This window comes from Seriola dumerili, unplaced genomic scaffold (assembly GCF_002260705.1).
Source record: "Seriola dumerili isolate Sdu_G_001 unplaced genomic scaffold, Sdu_1.0 BDQW01001661.1, whole genome shotgun sequence".
NCBI classification, from domain to species: Eukaryota; Metazoa; Chordata; class Actinopteri; order Carangiformes; family Carangidae; genus Seriola; species Seriola dumerili.
Window position 1 is genome coordinate 439,672 of NW_019175916.1, and position 17,626 is coordinate 457,297.

Consider the following 17,626-nt stretch of genomic DNA (forward strand, 5'->3'; position numbering starts at 1 on the left):
AATTGAAAAAGATATTTCTTTCTTTCTTTGTTTTTTTATTGACAGGGAGGCCAAACTATAACAAAGGGATAGAAAGAGACACACACAGCTATAACTATACATGGAATGCATTATGAGATGTTGACCTTTCTCTCTCCCTCCATAATGTGGTGATATTTGTAATGATCTTATCCCATTTGAGGCTAGAAGGGTTTTCTTTAGCAAATTGAATGACTCATGTTCTCAACCATGTTAACATCTGCACTGATTTTCAGAGTAAAATGAGCGTGTGGATTACATCAGGAGCCATCTTCATCTTAACTGCTTGAATGCATTGCTTCCAACTTGTTATTACCACCATGGCAACAGGCAGGCAATCTCTTCCTCGTAGGTGGTCTTGTCATTGTTAGTGATGAGGTCCAAAACTGTAGTGCCACCTGCAAACCTGCGGAGTTTGTCTCACTCTCCTCTCCATTTTCCCGAGGCTCTTTTTCTTGATGTGAAAAAAAGTAGAAAAATAAAGATATAGAAAAAGATGGAAAAGAAATCACGCTACAGTAGTGCATTTTCTAGAAATTGCCCAAACTATTATCAGTGCTTTTGCCAAATCCCTAGTGTATCTGAGATATCTTTATAGAAAAATACTTAACTTTAAGCATTCACTATTAGCTCAGGATACCAGTCAGCCAGTCAGTTAATTGAATTTCTTAGCTGCTCTAAAAGTACAATTTGTTTTTTTATTTCAAGCATTCAGACCCCCAGGCTGCTCTGAAATGAGGTGTAGTAAAGTGCCTTGTAAATGGCAGTTGCTGGGTACACTGCTGTGCTGCTAAGACAACAGTCAAACTAGTCACACACTCATATATCACATACATTTTACTACAGTCTGTGGCTCCAACACATAGGCCCCTTCATGTCCAGTCCTGTCATAAAGGGGGCATATTTGTCATAAAAGGGACCACAAATATTCACCTGCTTAAACCAGGAATGTTTGAATACACTGTAGGCTACTTCATTGGTAAAATGACTCTTCAGTATAGGTCACAGCATACAGTGCATATGTCAATGAGTAGAAACTTCAAATAGACATGAGGTTTGATGTCCATCAAACTAAAATGAAAATTTTTCCAGGCTGTGTATAATTTCAAACTAAACTATTTTCACTTTAACTTGAAAAGCACAAGTCCTTTCTCTAAGCCACATCTGTGACACTATGCTATCCAGTACTGTAGGCCTATATAGCCTACCCTAGTCAAGTCAAGTTTACAACACATGCCAGTTATTTGTTAGAGCACTTACCAATGATAAGCCTACATCAATTTAACTAATTAACATTCAGCCACAAAGCAAAATGTTGTAACAGGCCTACAGCATGCAGCAAGTTAAAACACAACAGGGCAGGGCATAAAAGGTAGAAAGACAATTAGGTCATTTTAACTCATGGACTGTGGGAAACAAATTAGAGTATCCTTTGCAACTATATATATTATTTTACTCTAAGTAAAGACCTATAACCCACATTGATATGTCATCTTAGATAATGGTAGAGTCATAACGTTAACTGGGAAATATGATCATATAAGAATTTTTTTTTTCACTTTAGAGCTGGTCAAGGCAACTGGCAGTGATTAAGGGTCATAGTTGTTGCTAAGCAACGGAATGCTGAACCGCCCCCAAGACTACAGCTCATGCCAGTCCTCTTTGCACACAGACACATGTCGTGAAGCTAATGTAAAACGAAGTTAATATTTTAGGAGAAATTATCCGGAGCTTACACGAGTAAGTTTTCTCTTTTCTTTGTTGGAGGAAGTGACGGGGAAAAGGCATGTCATGAGCGTAGAGCAATCATGTCCGACGACGAAACTGTGCCCACTTTTCTTGAGGACGTCAGAGTAAAGTTTGTCGAGGAAAAAGTTTGTGGGCTACTACGACTGCAGCGTCACACATGGGAGAAGAATGCTGTCAACGAAGAGTTTCAAATTCTTCTGAAAGACTTCCTTGAAAAGGAGTCTGTAATATTTTTCTCCTCATCAAAAAAAGGTTGTCTGGTTGCTTCTAAGGAGGTACGCCTGTAACATTACATACTACATTCATAACTAGCTTAGCATGTATACGCCTGACAAATAAGCTAGCTAACGTAAGAGTAAGAAATGTTATAGTTTTTAGCATGACAGATTTTATTTGATTACTTGGAAGTCCCGTAACTCTTTGTATTGAAATCTTGTTATATTATTTCAAATGCAGGTCCCACCTGTTGCTCAAAATAAGAAAATCTATTTTCTTAAGAAGAGAGTTGATCCTATCAACTCTGAAAACTACAGGGAACTCCTGCTCTATGGCCTCTTGTCTCCATCACCACTTCTGCAGCTGTCAAGCACAATTGAGCAGGTGACTGTTATACCCCTTCCTTCATACACCTATCTCATAAACTGGCATTTTACTGTATCTGCTGTGAATTATACATATTGTTATTGTTTGTTGTTGTTTCTAGTTTGCCTTTATGGGCTCTAAGTGAATTCATTTTGTGTCTCTTTGCAAGGTATGCGTTCCACTGCTGTCAAACAACAAAAACCATCAGATGTGGCCAAATCTGATGTCTGAAGACATTATTCGACATGTTGAGAACATGTGCAGTATAACATCAGTTGTGCAGGGACAGGTTTTAGGGAAAACTGTACTCCCTGTCCCAACTGTGACAGATTGGATGGAAAATTCATACAGCATCTTCAAAATGTAGGAGAACACATATTTTGCTTTTGTTTCATAGGCTGTGAGCTTTGTTAATACAAAGAGTAACTCTCAATATGTATTTTCACACTCAGGTATAATAATCATGACAGGGCACTGGCCCACGCCATAGAGACCCAGGTCATCAACTGGACCAATCTAATCCAGAAGATTTTAAAGGAGAATTCATCAGATCTATTTATGACAGGCTGTAATCCAGGGCCCGATATGGAGCTGAAGTTTTGGGCTTCCAGGAAGAACAATGTACAGAACATTTATCATCAGGTATTCTCTCTTTTCCTCCTGATCTTCACTAAAATATTGTTTAATTTAATTTTGTCTCCTGATGTTCCAGTCTTTGTTAAAGTGTTTGGAACTGTCACTTGTAGCTTCAGAGTCCCATTGTTCAAAAGATGGCAAAGATTTTGGAGATGATGGATAGCAGCTATCATCCAACAATCAAGACACTATTTGGAGAAGTATTTGATGGTAAGATTAGCTGGTCTCTTTCTGCAGTTTGCACCTTCTCAAATGTCAGATATACATGATAATGTGATTACCAAAACGTATTAACTCCGATCTTGTTTTAATTTAAAATTGTTTTTTTTGTTTTTTGTTTTTACCTCAATCACCTCAAGCACTACAAGAAGCCCAGGACATTGACCTCCATCTACAGCCACTACATGCACATCTATCTCAGCTGGAAAAGGAAGGATTTTCTCACTTAGAAACATTCATCCCTGCACTGTTTCACACTCTGTTTCTGATCTGGACCAACTGCCAGTCTTATCAAAGACCAGCACGCATTGTGGTGTTACTGCAAGGACTTTGCAATCTCCTCATTGAGCAGGTAAGAATCCTCATTGCAAACGCCTGTTATGTTGGTTTACATCAAGTGACACGTACATGTGAAATTATTGCGAATATAATTAGACAGTGCATGGAATTTTAATCACAATTACTCTGACTTCAGTTATTGGCTGTGTGTGTGAACAAATTCACAGATATAAAATCTTTCACCCTGTAGGCATCTACATACCTCTCTGCAGATCTGCTGCTCAGAGAGGATCTAGTGGAAAGTCTACAAATGGTAAAGATGGTAATACAAGTCTTCAGATGTTTCAGAGACAGTTACCAGACCCAGAGGGAGAGGTTGGCCAACCATGTGAAACATGCACCCTGGGATTTCCCATCTGCCATGATTTTTGCACGTTTCAACCAGTTCCTTAATCGTATGCTACAGCTGGAGGTGAGATCATTTTTTTTTTTTTGTATTCAGGTGTCACGGTGAGGTTGTATGCAGTTTTGTTTCCAATTCAATATGTTATCTTTGCAGGGTTTGTTTGACATTATGCTGGACTTTCAGAGGATGGAAAAGCTGGAATTTGGTGGACTTAAAGGGAAACTCTACAGTGAGCATGCTGCTCAGATGTACAAAGAGTTCACTAGCCACTGCCAAGTGTTGAAGCACAGTGAAAACAGCCCATTTGACTTAAACTCTCAGGTGAAAATGTCTAAAATGTCGTTTGATGACATTTAAAATGCTACTTATGAATTTCATGAAGAGCTTTTGCACACTGTAGATTCGGTAAATTCAGCTGAGATTCATGATGCAGAAGTTTAACTGAATTAATTGTTAAATTTGTCTTAAGGATTTTGAAAACGAATACAAGGATGTCAAAGCATGGATTGTGGACTTTGAATGCCACCTCGCCAGCCTTCTATGCTTGGCTTTTAAGGATTGTTCAGGACTGGAATCAGCTTTCAAAGTAAGCATGACTGGATAATAGTGGGATATTGATGACTTAAATATTAATATTGCTTGTTGGTGAAAATTCTACCAATATCTGTTGTCTTTTGTTCTTTAGCTGCTAACTATTGTTGGACCCTTCCTTGAGAGAAGACAAATTAGACAGATTTTCAGCCCCAACTTCCTTCTGCTGCAGCAACATTTCAGAGAAGAGCTGGAGAAGTGTAAATGTCTGTTTAAATCCCAACTCTATCAGGTATTCAATGCTGAATTCGGATGTTAGTAATATCTATTCAAAGCACTTCAACTGAAAAATGATTTCTTATCTATTCTCTTTTTGTTTACAGATGGAGAGAGGCCTGACTAAGAACATGGCTCACACATCTGGAGCTTTGAAGTGGGCAAAAATGCTCAGAGAACGTATTCAAACACCTTGGGAAAAAATCAGATTACTATTTGACAGGTCAGTAAAAACACCTCACTATTTCAAGTGAATGAATGAATTAGTTACCAACACTAGCTAGCCAGATACATTGATTTATTGACAGATAGATACAGTTAAGTATCAACGGTTATGCCATGACTATTTCCAACATTTCTAGGTCTGCAGGAGGTGTGGAGATGGCAAAAGAGTACAACATGTACATAGAGATGATGAGTCTCCTGGACCAGTATGAGCTGGACATTTACTCTGACTGGTGTAATTGTTTAGATCAGGCCTGCTTGATAAACCTGAACCAGCCCCTTATCTCCAGAAATACCTCATCTGGCCTGGTCTCAGTCAACTTCAATCCAAAGGTAATTGATGTAATGTCCCTGCAAACTAGAAAACACTCACAGTGCAACCATCCTCCAATGCTGTGAGACTGATGTAGTAATGTCTGTCTTAGACAGACAACAAAATTGGGATCATTGTTTCTTTTTTGTTTCTTTTTTTGAACAAAATCCCTCAAATGTTTCAAACTCAGATGCAGGACAATTTGCAGGTCAGTTTTAATCAATTGACCCTGGGCTCAAGCTCTATTTTTTTTATTATGAAAATATTTGTACAGAATTTTTGCTGACTGCTGACAAAATTGATAACAAGTGGAAAAAAATTAACCACCTTGGCAGAAGGAATAGTTATTTGTTATAGTTATTTAATTTAAGTTATTATATTGTCGAAAGGTTTCTGTTAGTTGAGACAAAACATTTTGCCACCACCCCACTGTGATTATGCATATGAGTTAATCACTATTTCCTTTCAATCCTCAGCTGACTGAAGTCTTGAAAGATGTGAAGTACATTCAGACTCTCAGCCAGGTCAACATCCCTGCAGCTGCAATGACTGTTTTTGATAAGCGTGACATGTTCACAAAGGTAAGAAACAAGCCTATTACTTTAGGGGCTGCCTTACACTCATGCACACCTGTATGAATTAAACAATAAGGAGCATGCCTTTCTTATTATCCTTTACATAGAAGAAACTGAAAATATATCTATTCTCCACACTTGCATTTTCCAGTATGTGACCAGTCTGCAGCTGTTAGTACAATGGTACAATAAACTCAAGCAGACAGTGCTAGAAGTAGAACTTCCTCTCATCCAAGCTGAGCTGGAATCAATAGACCTGCAGCTGACCAGAGCAGAGACTGACCTGACATGGCAGGATGTGGACTGCCGGAGCTTCATCAGCACCACCAAAGACCTGGTCCAAGACCTCGTATGTCGAGTCAGTAGAGCCAAGGAAAACTGTGAAGCCATTCAGTCACTGATGAAAGGATGGAGTAAACAAGCCATGTTTTGCAGAAAAGACAACAAGAGAGGCTCTCTCATACAGCTGGAAGACAGAGGAGACCGTGTCAACAAGAAGTACAGGGACATGAAGAAGGACGGAGATTCTATCTATGAGCTTGTGCAGGTGCTTATGGCTGAATTTATGATAAAATTCACTCGTGTGTTATAAAATTTTCAATACAATACTTGTTTTGCTCTACTGTAAGTAAACAATAGAATTCTGAAAGGACTAGCATTGTTCCAAAACCTTTTACTGAGGTAAACATCCTAATCAGATAACAGCACATTTAAAGAACAGTTCTGGTCACAGGTAATTTAAAGCTTGTTTATTTACATTTCATTAGTTTATAATTTGTTCTTTTCTAACCTTTATCTGAGCTGTTACATGTAACATGTTCTGTTCAAATTTAAAGTTTTAAAATACATAACAGAGTTTTTGATGCTGTTAGTTTATGATCTTCTAGTTCTAAGCAGTTCATTTTTTCTGACTCTGAAATAATTTAACTTGATATATTTTAACATGGTCAGATACTTATGGAGCCATGTAAATAAACATCCTGTTTTTTGTAAAATCAACGAAAGCCTTAAAATAATTAAATGTAACAACCTGTACTATCACTAGAAATCAAAAGTGTTTCAAGTACAAAGCAAAAATATTTACAGTTTTTGTGCTGACCATCTCTCCGATGTCCTACATTTCATCAGGAGAATATGGTCCTTTTCCACGCTGACCCTGCTTCAGAAGCATGGCAGTCTTACCTGGAATATATGGATGAGATGGTGGTGGAGGGGCTCTTCAGCTACCTCAGCCACTCTCTTCAGTTCTTTGTGGACAACATGGAGTCATGGCCAAACCAGGCCCCTCTGTTTGATGCTCAGTTGATGCTGAATGGCTCAGGAATGGTCCTACTCCCCTCACTGGAGCGAGATGCAGGGGACGGCCTCTATGAACTGATAGAGGGACTGGTGGGGGACATCTTCAAGACTTCAGTAAATATCAACAGAGTGGCTGCTCATCTGAGCATGGAGAGCTACCAGGTACTGTGCTGTGGTTTTTGGATGTTAAAACAGGCTTTTTCACATAACACACTGGTTTTATTCTGTTAACATTTGTTCCCTTTTCACCTGTGCTGGAAAACAACTAGAAAATCAGTTCTTTGGTATTATTGCAAAAGTCACACTGTATATCAGTGTTTGTTGCAGACTTTTGGATGGCTGTCTGTCAGACTCTCATATTAATAATAAAATAAAATAGAATAATAATTCACAGAATCTCATATTAATAGTGAATGCATGCCCTTGTTATAGGTGTTTATAGACCTTAGGCTTGTCCCTACCAGAGCAAAGACTTAGACTTTCCTTTTTTCTATCAGCAAAATGAGTGAATGTGTATATAAACCACATGTGGCATTGCATGTTGTACAGGTGTTATCTATTTAATTATGATATGCTTTGATACTTAATTGAATTTGTAAGAGGCACGAGTGGTATCAAGTAAATTTTCTGTTTAGCAGTCTGACGGCTGTTTGTAAATTGTTTAATATAAAATAGTTAAAATAAGTCATAAAAAGTATTTTGTACTGACAAGAAAATATATTCATCTTCTTTGATAGCTGAAACTTTCTAAAGTCATTATAGTGTATTCCTCTACAAATATAAGACACTCCAGATGTTATATGTCATGTAATAAAACTCTTACAGGATGTAATGGATGACATGCTAGATTTGTTGGACCTGAGACACGAAATAATGGAGCGAGTGGAGAACGTCCTGAGGAAAGCCATAAATTACCAGAGAAAGTTTGACTGTTACACCCATCTGTGGCAAGATGACAGGGCTGAGTTTCTCAGCCAGTTTCTCCTGTATGGACGTGTACTTACAGCTGAAGAGATGGAGGCTCATAGAGCAGATTTACTCCCTGAGAGCCCGCCTACAATCGATAACTTTAAAGAACAGGTAAAAAAACCCCCGGCTATTTTAAATCATGAATGACATTTTTCTGTGCATGGCAGGCATCCTAATTGTAATCTCTATTGTGGTCTTAATTTTACAGATAGATTATTTTGAGGATCTCTATGCTGAAATTTCCAAGCTTGAAGATTTCAGAGTTTTCAATGGATGGTTTCGGGTGGATATCAAGTTCTTTAAAGTCAGCCTCCTTAACACTGTAATGAAGTGGAGCTGGCTTTTCAAAGAACACCTCCTGACTTATGTCACTAACAGGTAAAATTCATGTCTGAATGTCTATTAAATACAGACCAAACTGTAACATCAGTTCTCACTGTGCGTGCTTTCCCACTCAGTCTTGATGAGCTACAAACATTTGTCCAAGCCACTGTTGAAGGACTAAACCATCCTTTGGCTAAAGGAGACCACTATGACTTGGTGGAAGTTATGAGTCACCTGCTGGCTATCAGAGACAGACAAACAGCCACAGACAAGATGTTTCAGCCTCTTAGAGACACAATAATCCTCCTGGAACGATATGGAGTGACCATACCAGACCAAGTCTATTCTCAAATGGAGGTAAAGAAGGGAATGGATTAATGCTACTCATTCCTTGCCATTTTCAAGTACCAAAATAATAAATACATGATAATTTATTCAGAGACAAAGAATCAGAAAACTGCATTTTCATTTTTATGGCCATTCAACCAATAAGAAATCAAACAAATTCTCTCCATAGGAACTCCCTGAGAAATGGTGTGGGGCTAAAAAACTGGCTTTAAAAGTGAGGCATGAGGTGGCACCCATGCAGAATGCAGAAGTGATGATTTTACGAAGACAATGCATGGCATTTGAGGTGATAAGTCATTTTTAGCTCTTATTTCTAGAAAAATCATCTGTGCATCCTTTTGAAGCTATTGTATTGTATACCCAGTGTGAAGACCATTGAAATAGTACCTGTTATTTTTTCAGGTAAAACAAATTAAATTCAGGGAGATGTTCAAAGCAACTGCACCCTTCAGTTACAATGCAGTGCATCCCTACATCAGTCTGGAGAAAGTAAGAGTTCAGCCATTGTTTGATTATAGCATTAAAAAAACACTACACTACATTCACCATGGATAATAGTTGTCACATGTTGTTTCCTAGTCTGAAAATGCAATTCGAGACATGGAGAAAGAAGTAGCAGAGCTTCAAGAGTCCACAAATCTATTTGATGTTACTATTCCTGACTACAGAGACATCAAACTCTGCAGAAGAGAGATCACTGTCCTTAAAGAACTGTGGGACATTGTTGTGTTTGTGCAGGTAAGTAGCTTAATGTATATTGCATACTTAAATGTCTCTATTTGTGATGAAATGGTAATACAGTTGAAGGCCTCATCACCTCACCACGCTACCCCAATAATTCAATAACTTGACCAGCCTGTCCTCGTGGAGGCTGTTATTGATTCTTTGAATACCCTGAAGACTCTAAATGTCCCCATTAAGCACCCCTCAGCCCATTGACCCCTTCGCATGTGACTTTATCTATACAGAGCAGTGTGAAAAACTGGACAATGACCAAATGGAGACAGATAAACGTGGACCAGATGGATGCAGAATTGTGGAGGTTTGCCAAAGTGAGGTCACCAACAGTGCTACATCACACCAGCACATCTCTCCTGCTGTCTTGCTGTCATGCACCATTGCTGTTTGTAACAGATGCCCCTAATAACTAATTATGTTTACCTGCCTTCTGTTTGTGTAGGACATACGGAAGCTTGACAAAGAGGCTCGTGTTTGGGATGTGTATTCTGGACTAGACCTTTATGTAAAGAACCTGTTGGCATCACTGCGGGCCGTGAGTCATCTACAGAATCTGGCAATACGAGAGCGCCACTGGGTGCAGCTAATTAGAACAACACAGGTGCATAAGTACACACAGTAGAGGTCTTGCTATAGAGCAATGTTTTTCTTGCATGGCAGAACTTTGCATCATGAAAATAATTCTTTTTAAATAGATGGACATCACTGTGACTGACAGTACCACCTTGGAAGACCTCTTGGCTCTGCAGCTCCATTTGTTTGAAGACGAAGTTCGCGACATAGTGGATAAGGCAGTCAAAGAAATGGCCATAGAGAAGGTTCTTCTTGAATTATAAATAAATGCAAACACATTAACATCAAGTCTTTTACTTATAATGATCAATTATATAATGTAACATACTATACACACAGCATTTCTTGACAGAGCGCCGTATTATGAATAGGGTTCCATATAACCTCTTGAATATTGAGGTCTATATGTCCTGTCTAGATGTCCTGTGAAAGCCATGTATATCCAAAGCATCAGCTTTTCATGAGTTAAACACAGGTCTGTTTTCAGATAATGTAATTGATAATGTATTTCATATTAGATCATCCAATTAGTTTATTTAGCATAAGAAAAATTTTAATTTTCTCAAGCCATAAATGTATACCTAATCCTGCAGATTACCTGAAATATTCAAAATTACCCAATTTGGAGATACATATTTTTCATTGGACAGCTAGAGTCACTATATTTGTTTATAGTTATTTTAGGTTTATAGATAGTTGGAATTACAGTTATACAGTTTGAATTTTAACACTTATCATTGTACTGTCCATTATTTACATTTCAGGTTGTAACAGAAATAAGTCAAACATGGGCATCAATGGAGCTTTCATATGAAGATCATTACCAGACCTCTGTGCCACTTCTTAAATGTGACGAGGAACTTATTGAAACTCTTGAGGATCATCAGGTAAATATCTAAGTTACTGAACTCGTTCTCAAGACCAGTTGTCCGTGAGAGGCACTGATAGTTAAGTACTGAATAGAGATGAGAGTGCAGAAAGGGGCCGCCCCGTTTGACTGTCTAACAGCACAGCTGAGAGTAGAGAGGTCCCTATTGAGTCCTTAGATTTATAGCTGCTGTAGGACACAGGGCATTGTTGCACTGTGGCGGTCTTTGTACGTGTACACCAGATGTATGGGGGTGGGGGGTGGGGGGTTATAGCCAGCAATTAGAAGTCTTGCCACTTTAGTGCTTCCATCTTTGTGTAAACAGACTGTTTCCCTCCCCCACCTTTTTATGGCATGGCATTCTGATGAGGTTGAATGTGTTTGGAAATTAAACTGATGCATGTTATGATGTCTGGTAATCAAGATATGACTTTCTCTTGCCACCAGTTGGGTGGTAGTTTGGTGTATTTGATTTTTTCTATGTTCTCATCCTCAAGGTTCAGCTCCAGGGTGTCTTTCAGAGCAAGCACGTAGATCACTTCCTTTTCCAGGTGCTTGAACTACAAAAACAGCTGACTGTGGCTGACTCTGTGCTGATGGTCTGGATGGAGGTCCAAAGGACATGGGCCTACCTGCAAAGCATCTTCAAAGGCTGTGATGACATCTGCCAACAGCTGCCTGCAGATGCACACAGGTTCCAAGCTATAGATGGAGAATTTAAGGTCTGCACATATATGCCAGTCACGCAGTTATGCAAATTCTATTATTTTCATGATTGTAAACATGAGGATTTTTGGTTCTTTCAGGAGCTAATGTTGGACAGTGCCAAGACCAAAAATGTCATTGAGGCCACCAACAAACTTCATCTATTTGAACAGTTAGAGGAGCTACAGAAAAGGTTTATGTTTAGTTTGGCATTCGATATATTTCATCATACTGTTTTCAGTTTAAAGTTTTGTCCTCACTCTTTCTGTACCCTCTCTCTAACAGGCTAGCGTTGTGTGAAAAAGCTCTTGCTGAATACCTGGAGACAAAGAGACTTGCCTTTCCACGATTCTACTTTATTTCATCTGCAGACTTGTTGGACATTCTTTCTAAAGGGAGTCGTCCCAGAGATGTACAGTGATTTAGAATACCCCTTCATTTTTGTTAATTTTCTACTGTACTGTATTTGTCATGAAAAAAGTAATGACTGATTGTGTTTTGCAGGTAACTGTCCACCTCTCAAAATTGTTCGACAACATGTCAGATCTTGAGTTTGCCAAAAATGGACAGATGGATAATCCTAAACTTGTGGTGGGCATGTACAGCAAAGAGAGGGAGTATGTCACATTCCAGACTGAATGTTACTGTTATGGGCCGGTAAGACGCTGCATACATTCAGAATTGAGTGATCTAAATTACCTATCACATTTAATAAAATAACATGGATAGGAATACTTTGTTATAGGTGGAGGAGTGGCTTACTGGTCTGGAAGAGTCCATGAAGGAATGTGTCAGGGGTAATCTCTCTGAGGCTGTGTCTGTGTATGAGGACAGGCCCAGAGAGCAGTGGATTCTCGACTTTCCTGCCCAAGTGGCTCTCACTGGGTCTCAGATCTGGTGGAGCAATGATATGGAGCTTGTGTTTAAAAGACTGGAGGAAGGATTTGAGTCTGCACTGAAAGACTACAACAAGAAACAGGTATGTTCTATGTTATGTATGAGACTCATAGAAAATATTGGATCTGAGTTATACAGGGCCAGCTACAAATGCAGGCCATCCAGTGATGTTTTGGTGAAAACAAGAATTCAAGACTTCCTTTTGACTCTCTTATCTCTCTAGCCTGTCTGTTTTCTTCAGCATTGCTTTGAATCTGTTTTTCTCCCCTCCTCCAGATTTCTCAACTCAACTCCCTGATCAGCATACTACTGGGAGAGCTGAGCTCAGGCGACAGACAGAAGATCATGACAATATGCACGATTGATGTCCATGCTAGAGATGTTGTTACCAGCCTCATTGCGCAAAAGGTTAACACAACTGAATCATGCTATAATCAGTGTTTCATTATGGTGTGGCTGAACTAACTTTGGAATTATGAAAACATTTTACTCAATAAGTGTATAGTGTAAATACAATGACAAGTAAAAGTGTTTTTTTATTTTGCTTGTCCGAAGTTAGGTTGCAATTTATTGTAAATGACTTTCTCATTTCCCATTGGCAGCCTGTATTTGGCAACAAGAGACATAAACTTACTAAAAATTGGATCTAATCAAACTCAATTGAAAAAATAAGTCTTGATACGACCAGTACATTTCCTGACTCTTTTTGTAACTTTAAAACTTGAACAGCTTATATCATAATGAAATAGATAGACTTAAAATAGACTATAGTCTTAGACTAAAACAAGACAATGTTGACAAGTTATGATTATCATTATTCATTCATATCTCTTTGCACTAGTTTGATGGTAGCTATCTGTGTTCACAGGTCACCGCCTCACAGGCCTTCCAGTGGCTTTCCCAGCTTCGACATCACTGGAATGAGCAGCAGCACCACTGCTATGTTAACATCTGTGATGCTCAGTTCCTTTACTCCTATGAATATCTTGGAAATACACCACGCCTAGTCATCACTCCCCTCACAGACCGGTAGCTCTGCTAATTATCAGTGCTCAGTGTTCAATGTTTCAACGCATTTGCTATATCCAGCTTTGCTAACCAGCACACTTGTGTTTTTCTGTGGGTTATTACCAAGTTTAGGTGCTACATCACCTTAACTCAGTCACTCCACCTGACCATGAGTGGAGCCCCAGCAGGCCCTGCTGGAACAGGGAAGACTGAGACCACTAAGGATCTTGGCAGAGCCATGGGCGTCATGGTATACATCTTCAACTGTTCTGAACAGATGGACTACAAGGTGTGAAATTCATTCAATGGACAGTTCATAATTCTCTTCACAGAGTTCATGTCTTGATTAGATGTTTCAGTAAACATATATATTTGAAAAATGTTTTTGGTTATGTTCAGTCAATTGGAAATATCTACAAGGGTCTGGCCCAGACTGGAGCATGGGGCTGCTTTGATGAGTTCAATCGTATCGCTGTGGATGTTCTGTCAGTTGTAGCAGTGCAGGTTAAAACTATACAGGACGCCATTCGCTCTAAAAAGAAAAGGTGAGTAATTGAAGCTTAATACTTGAAAATTTTAATGTCGTGTAAGCTTACACTTGTTAAATTTGTCAACACTTTGTGCAACGTCACAGGTTCCTGTTCCTCAATAAGGACATTGTCTTAAAGCCCTCTGTGGGGATTTTCATCACAATGAACCCTGGCTATGCAGGCAGGACAGAGCTACCTGAGAACCTCAAGGCTCTTTTCAGGTGGGAATGATACAGTAATGTTCCCTATAGGGTGCTTTTATTCAGCATGAAGTTCATTGTCTGCACTATCTGTGTCCTGCTGTAGACCCTGTGCCATGGTGGTGCCTGACACTGAGCTTATTTGTGAGATAATGTTGGTGGCAGAGGGCTTCCGTGGTGCTAAGCTTTTAGCCAGGAAGTTTATCACTCTGTACACTCTCTGCAAAGAACTGCTCTCCAAGCAGGTAGGAGAAAAGCACTTAGCACTGTTATATTTCATAATGTTGGCTTAGAACAGAACATCAATAATAAATCTTTTCAGCTATGCCTCAGTAGCTCAGCGATGCATGAAACCATTCAATAACTCTTAGTACATTGTATGACATGATTTATGGTAAGAATAAACACAGGAGTACACATCTTTACTGTCTGCCCTCATTTGTCTATTAGGACCACTATGATTGGGGTTTGCGTGCTGTCAAGTCTGTTCTGCTTGTGGCAGGGGCACTGAGAAGGAGAGACAAGACAAGACCAGAGGATCAGGTGACCATGATCCGTGATCATGTGTATATGTATGGCACTTCACAGCAGCAAGAGGAAAGAGCATTGTCTTCTGTAATCTATAAATGCACTTTTCTTCCCTTTACTTTACAGGTGCTGATGCGTGCTCTTAGGGACCTCAATATGCCTAAAATTGTGACTGAGGATGTGACTATCTTCTTGGGACTGCTGGGAGACCTTTTCCCGGGCCTGGAGGTAGAGAGAGAGAGAAGCTGTGAATTTGAAAAGGCCATCCGGATGACCACACTGGAGCTCCGACTCCAGCCTGAGGAGACATTCATCCTTAAGGTTTGACAGTATATGGTATATACTATGCAAATACTTAAAAAAAGAATACAAATCTTTTCAAGAACAGCTTTGTTTTGTCAGGTGATGCAGTTGGAGGAACTCATGGGAGTGCGTCATTCTGTGTTTGTTGTTGGAAATGCATGGACTGGGAAAAGCCAGGTTAGACTGGTCAGATTTCTATGATTTTTTTATGATTGATGTAAATGCTCAGTTAAATTTTGTAAGGCGGATTTGAAATGTCAGGTATATATATATATATATATATATATATATATTAACAGGTATTGAGAGTTCTCCATAAAACCTATGTAAACTTGAAGAGGAAACCTGTGTGGAATGACCTCAATCCGAAGGCAGTGGACAGAGATGAATTGTTTGGCTTGATCCATCCTGCAACCCGAGAGTGGAAAGATGGTAAGCAGAGCAGGTTTTAAATGAGAGAACACAAGAAACTGTTCTAAATCACACTGGGTCTAAATAGTGCTTATACCTTGATATCTCAGTTGTTGTTTGTATCCTTTAATCTCTGTGTAAGGTTTGCTTTCATCACTGATGCGAGAGCAGGCAAACATCTCCCACCAAGGACCTAAGTGGATTGTGTTGGATGGAGACATTGATCCGATGTGGATTGAATCACTCAACACAGTGATGGATGACAACAAGGTACCTCCCTCCTGTTCACTCATACACTATTGTACAACACATAGCAACTAAGGTGGTATAGATAGAAAAAGATGTTTCTTTCCCCCTCCTTCAGCAATCACTTCCTGGAGTGTGAGTACTTGGAGGTATTTTTCCAAAGCAATGAATCATGTCATACTGATCTTGTGCCTTTGAAATATTCTAAAGCAAGTCTGTCAAACCTGATGAGATATGAAGGTGTTTACCTTATCGTTTGGGTAGAGTCTTGTCCATCATATTGACCATTCAAATGTTATGATATTTAGAAACCATAATGCGTTATAAAAATTTTTCAGGTCCTGACTTTGGCAAGTAATGAACGTGTGCCACTTACCTCTTCCATGCGACTGGTGTTTGAAATCAGTCACCTCAGGATGGCCACTCCTGCTACTGTGTCCAGGGCGGGAATCCTCTATATTAACCAACAGGATCTGGGCTGGAATCCGTGAGTTGCACAGTTTATATTCACATAATACCAAAACATTTTGGGGGTTTTCAGTGTAATGCTCTATTTCTGTTATTTTATGTAGCATGTGTTGTGCTTATTTCCCCAAAGTGACTATGTTGTTTGGGTGCCACAGTGACACTGTACCCAGTATATATTTGTGTAAATGTATTCTATTCAAACACAAGGGAATCTGGTGGTTCAGATCCTGATTAGATCAGTCTAGCAGTATGAAAGGATTTCTTGGATTTTTGCTCAGGTATGTCGCCAGCTGGATTGACCAACGAGAACGGCAGACGGAAAGGGCCCACCTCACCATACTGTTTGAAAAATATGTTCCTCGTTGTCTAGAAAAAATGAGAAACACCTTCAAGACCATCACTCCAATCCCAGAGAACTCTATGGTGCAGGTATGCAACACACAAGCAAGCACAGTGTATTTATTTCTTCTTTTGTATCCCTATATAGTCAGAAAATCACAATAAAATTTTCTTCTTGTTCAGACACTCTGCATCTTGCTTGACTGCCTTCTAACACCAAGAAATATTCCGTCTGACTCTCCACGTGAGCTCTATGAGACCTACTTCACCTTTGCCTGCATCTGGGCATTTGGTGGGGCCCTGTATCAAGATCAGGTATTACTTTGGTTTAATTCATGTGGATGAACTTGAGTATGGTATAACAATTCTAATTTTATTCTTTTTAATTTTTCATTTTTTTACATATCAGCTTATATATAGCAACAGTAAGGACAATTTGGGTGCATGTGTTTTGACATGACAATGACATCCTCCACAAAAGTATTAGTGTCCCAATAAAGGCCATAAAGCTCAGACTTTGTCTGTCTTGGGTGAACAAAACTCCACAGTTGTCCCTTGACAGAAATAATGCATTTTCCACAGTAAAATGTGTAACTGGGCATTACTCCACTTAGTTATCACTCCACTTACTCCTTGCTTTGTCTTTACATTCCTATCTTGTTCTCAAAGGTATAAATATAGCAGGAGGTGCGACGCTTCCTTTTGCTGAGAGACATGTCAAGAATGTCAAGTGACCAAGAATAATATACACTTAACTGTCAGTCATTTGGACTAATGGTGGGGTTGTCCATTGAAATTATATGAATTAATGCATGATATTATATCTTCGATGATTTGTCCAGCTCTGTGATTACCGGGTAGAGTTCAGTCAGTGGTGGACCAAAGAAATGAAGACAGTGAAGCTACCAGCACAGGGGACAGTGTTTGACTACTACCTTGACTCTCAAACCAGACGATTCCTGCCCTGGAGTGATACTGTGCCTCCATTTGAAATGGAAACTTGTACACCATTACAGGTAAGAATATATACATAGAATAGGAGTGTAGGACCCTTCAACTTTTC

General features: G+C 39.3%; 1 protein-coding gene across 1 annotated transcript in view; it reads left to right on the forward strand.

The window, feature by feature from the left end:
* The first annotated feature begins 1,826 nt into the window (after positions 1–1,826).
* Positions 1,827–17,626, forward strand: part of LOC111238805 (dynein heavy chain 11, axonemal-like) — a 36,914-nt gene continuing 21,114 nt past the window's right edge. Inside the window, exons 1-46 of the mRNA XM_022768491.1 lie at positions 1,827–1,991; positions 2,224–2,367; positions 2,519–2,712; positions 2,747–2,749; positions 2,802–2,991; positions 3,096–3,195; positions 3,345–3,556; positions 3,734–3,955; positions 4,043–4,210; positions 4,359–4,475; positions 4,575–4,712; positions 4,804–4,919; positions 5,059–5,254; positions 5,711–5,815; positions 5,961–6,356; positions 6,938–7,270; positions 7,934–8,188; positions 8,286–8,455; positions 8,536–8,758; positions 8,919–9,035; positions 9,152–9,238; positions 9,329–9,487; positions 9,718–9,801; positions 9,930–10,088; positions 10,183–10,305; positions 10,825–10,947; positions 11,426–11,650; positions 11,735–11,826; positions 11,919–12,045; positions 12,138–12,290; positions 12,379–12,612; positions 12,807–12,938; positions 13,399–13,559; positions 13,671–13,827; positions 13,938–14,083; positions 14,173–14,289; positions 14,375–14,513; positions 14,719–14,811; positions 14,923–15,117; positions 15,199–15,276; positions 15,399–15,531; positions 15,653–15,780; positions 16,095–16,243; positions 16,503–16,653; positions 16,747–16,878; positions 17,406–17,579. Of these exons, the coding sequence (XP_022624212.1) occupies positions 1,827–1,991; positions 2,224–2,367; positions 2,519–2,712; positions 2,747–2,749; positions 2,802–2,991; positions 3,096–3,195; positions 3,345–3,556; positions 3,734–3,955; positions 4,043–4,210; positions 4,359–4,475; positions 4,575–4,712; positions 4,804–4,919; positions 5,059–5,254; positions 5,711–5,815; positions 5,961–6,356; positions 6,938–7,270; positions 7,934–8,188; positions 8,286–8,455; positions 8,536–8,758; positions 8,919–9,035; positions 9,152–9,238; positions 9,329–9,487; positions 9,718–9,801; positions 9,930–10,088; positions 10,183–10,305; positions 10,825–10,947; positions 11,426–11,650; positions 11,735–11,826; positions 11,919–12,045; positions 12,138–12,290; positions 12,379–12,612; positions 12,807–12,938; positions 13,399–13,559; positions 13,671–13,827; positions 13,938–14,083; positions 14,173–14,289; positions 14,375–14,513; positions 14,719–14,811; positions 14,923–15,117; positions 15,199–15,276; positions 15,399–15,531; positions 15,653–15,780; positions 16,095–16,243; positions 16,503–16,653; positions 16,747–16,878; positions 17,406–17,579 (7,215 nt within the window). The remainder of the gene's footprint in view (positions 1,992–2,223; positions 2,368–2,518; positions 2,713–2,746; positions 2,750–2,801; positions 2,992–3,095; positions 3,196–3,344; positions 3,557–3,733; positions 3,956–4,042; positions 4,211–4,358; positions 4,476–4,574; positions 4,713–4,803; positions 4,920–5,058; positions 5,255–5,710; positions 5,816–5,960; positions 6,357–6,937; positions 7,271–7,933; positions 8,189–8,285; positions 8,456–8,535; positions 8,759–8,918; positions 9,036–9,151; positions 9,239–9,328; positions 9,488–9,717; positions 9,802–9,929; positions 10,089–10,182; positions 10,306–10,824; positions 10,948–11,425; positions 11,651–11,734; positions 11,827–11,918; positions 12,046–12,137; positions 12,291–12,378; positions 12,613–12,806; positions 12,939–13,398; positions 13,560–13,670; positions 13,828–13,937; positions 14,084–14,172; positions 14,290–14,374; positions 14,514–14,718; positions 14,812–14,922; positions 15,118–15,198; positions 15,277–15,398; positions 15,532–15,652; positions 15,781–16,094; positions 16,244–16,502; positions 16,654–16,746; positions 16,879–17,405; positions 17,580–17,626) is intronic.